The sequence below is a fragment of the Ceratosolen solmsi genome, unplaced genomic scaffold (assembly GCF_000503995.2).
Source record: "Ceratosolen solmsi marchali unplaced genomic scaffold, CerSol_1.0 scaffold8, whole genome shotgun sequence".
NCBI lineage: Eukaryota > Metazoa > Arthropoda > Insecta > Hymenoptera > Agaonidae > Ceratosolen > Ceratosolen solmsi.
In genome coordinates, this window is record NW_011948439.1 from 398410 (window position 1) to 401582 (window position 3173).

The following is a 3173-nucleotide window of genomic DNA, read 5'->3' on the forward strand; positions in this document are numbered from 1 at the left end:
TACATGAATTTTTTAATAATCTTAATAATTATGATGTCGTGAAGAATCTTATTAATTTAAATAGAATAGTTAATTCAAGTGAATTATAAATTTTTATAAAAAATGTTTTTAATATTAACATAACGAAAATATGTAATTGTGTTATTCAAATATTCAAAGAATATATAAAAACCTTACGTTTTAATTTTTTGTAAGCTATATCACCGCTAATTGAGACATTTTTAAACATTGTTAAACGCTTCAACTGTTTTATGTTGTATTTGATAATGATATATTTAATTGTTCATAATTTTATTGCGATTTATAAAAGCAGAATACTAGTTGTTCTGTTTTATAATCGTGTAAATTCAAATGATTAAATTATATAAAGTATTTATTAAATAATATTTCTAAGATCACAAAAAATAATAAGAAAGTAAATTATTGTAAAAATTATAAATATTTTATTAATGTATACATTTATTTATTATTTGCATTCACTTTCATTATCATTACAACATAAATAAATTTAAACGATAGTGTCATCCCATTTATTGTAATATTATTTAATGACTCTTGAATTTAATGCAAAATTGAAATTGATTTAACAGTATTTCTGCACAATATACTCTAAAGAAATAACAATTTTAAAATTTTTATAAAATTTATTTACAACAATCAAGTAATTAATCAAATTGAAATGATCACAGTCTTCATTGAAAATCAAGATATTAGTGTATATTTTTACCAATAACAGATATTGTTAATTAGCATTTAACCACTAATCACTAATTGAAGATGGCTCAGTTCCAAAGTATCTATCTCCAAAATTACCGATCCCCGGTAATACATAGAACTTTTCATTTATTTCTGGATCGAGTGCAGAAGTCACTATTTTTAGATTTGGAAAAGCATAAGCTATTGAATGTACTCCTGACTCAGCCATAAGTAAAGATACAAGCATAATGTTGTCCTCTATAACATCATGATCAAGAAGTACTCTTATAGCCATCATAGATGCAGCACCAGTTGCTACTGTAACATCCATTAAAATAACTCTATAGTCTTTAATATCTTTCGGTAAGCGAAGATAATACAATTCCGGTTCACCAGTTTGTAAATTTGTTTGTATTAAAATTTTTCCTATTCTTATATCTTTGCATACATCCCTTACAGCTTGTTCCATAGTTTCACCAGCTCTTAAAATTGAAACTCCACATATTTTATCTGTGGCACTTCTTTTTCCTTTGTATAAAAATCCTTGTGGAGTTTCAATAGTGATTTCTTTGAAAGGTAATAGCGATAAAGCATATTCTATAACTAAACGTATTAAACGTTTCGAATAAAAAATAAATTCATCTCTATGAGTATTTTTATTCCTTATGAAAGTGTGTAAACCCTTTATTTGCGGTGTATCAGGAAGTAAGTATAATGAATTAGGAAGTGGTTGCCCAATGTATAAATGAGCAAGTTTCTCTCTCAATTTAAACCCTCTTAGTTGAAGTTGAGTATGAACATGCTGTACTATTAATTCAATGGCAACTGCATTTTCACCGCCTCTGGGAACAATTATGTCTGCATGGACCATCGAAGGTGCAATATAATAATAAAAGGCCGGTTTTACCATAGTGCTATACTGTTTTAATACACCTTCCAAATCTCTGCCTCTTTGGGAAATGTCTCTTTTTAAACGTCGTGCCAGTCTTACATCTGCATCGGTATCAACAAAGACTTTCATATCACACATTTTTAATATTTCTGCATTATAAAATGTTAATATTCCTTCAAAGATAATTACATTGGCACCGTACATCATTTTTGTTCTAGTTTCCCTGCTATGTGTTACAAAATTGTATATAGGTACTTCAACTTTTCGTCCTTCTTTAAGTCGTTGCAATGTACTTTTGAGTAACTGAAAGTCAAAAGCATCAGGATGATCAAAATTGTATTCATTTTGAGCTGCCATTTCATGTTGCTTTTCATTTAAAACTTTATAAAATGAATCCATACTAAGTAATGTCACCCATGGTACATCAAGTGATTCTATAATTTTTGTGGCAACAGTAGTTTTACCGGATGCACTACCACCACAAATACCTATTATAAAAGGTTCCACTTGTTGTCCAGTTGAATCATACCAGGGTGGCCTTCCTGCTGTGTATATAGTTCTAGTTTTGCTCTGAAGTATCGATTCTGCTGCAGTTTTTTTATTAGATTGAGAACAACTTGTTGTTCGTTCTCTACGCATATATGGTGATTTTTGAAGTCCAGTAGACGATGGTCTAGATGATACAGATGATGGTGTTGGTGTACCCATATCTCTAATATGTTCTTCAATCTGTTCATCAGATAAAAATATTCCACGATTTTCTAAGCATTGTTCATAGTCATCGCTTTCAGAGCTTGCAGAGCTTGGTGGATCATAATGTTGAACCTTTGCTGCCATAATTGTAATATAGTTACTGTTAATTCTACTTTTTATTCGAGATTGTTCAAATTTTTATAGACCATTTATATCAATTTAATAATATAGTTTCATTTAGTTTTTCTTCATTTCTAATACTAATTAAAATAAATGTTAATACTATATTTGAATCATTATATAGTATTTTAATAATATTTCAAAGACTCACATTTACAGTTGAAGGAATAAATGAAGTTTACACTGCAAAAGATAATTCCAATTTAACTAAAATTTCTTCTTCATAATATTACAGAATTTTACTTCTGTCTATTATTCCTATAAACATAAGTATACATACATATGTGTTCATTTGACAAAGTTCATTGAATAAACAATTATAATATTGTAATTAACGCAAATTTCTTCAAACTATCAATTATATTTACTTCTAAAAAAATCTCTTTAGCATAATTAACTTATTTAAATTTAATTTCTATAAATATAATCATCTGTATAGGATAAATAAATGTAAATAAATCGATGTTTATATAATGCGGATAATTTGTTATTATATTTTATTTGATAATTAAAAATAACAATTGTAACATTTTATAGATAAAAACATTGTATTATTATAGTCGGTTAACGTTTTCATAAAAATTTAATAAAAAGTAAAATTCGCAAAAATATTTAAACAAAATTTTATCCTGATAATTTCATTTCATCTAATCAAGTTCAATCTAATAAATAAAATTAATTATAAACTACTTACAGTGTAACCCTAAAATAA

At 26.8% G+C, this 3173-nt stretch overlaps 1 protein-coding gene across 2 annotated transcripts; it reads right to left on the bottom strand.

Moving 5' to 3' along the window:
• Positions 1-657: 657 nt before the first annotated feature.
• Positions 658-2680, bottom strand: LOC105365433 (uridine-cytidine kinase-like 1). 2 transcript variants are annotated; one of them, XM_011503588.1, is made up of 2 exons: positions 2613-2680; positions 658-2418 (listed from the first exon to the last, which is right to left on the bottom strand). In XM_011503588.1, the coding sequence occupies exon 2, from the start codon at positions 2294-2296 to the stop codon at positions 761-763; it is 1536 nt and encodes a 511-aa protein (XP_011501890.1). In that variant the 5' UTR covers positions 2297-2418; positions 2613-2680; the 3' UTR covers positions 658-760. The 2 variants fall into 2 exon arrangements, with proteins under 2 accessions (XP_011501890.1, XP_011501889.1); XM_011503587.1 differs by lacking the exon at positions 2613-2680 and having other exon boundaries at positions 658-2522.
• Between the last annotated feature and the right edge of the window lie 493 nt (positions 2681-3173).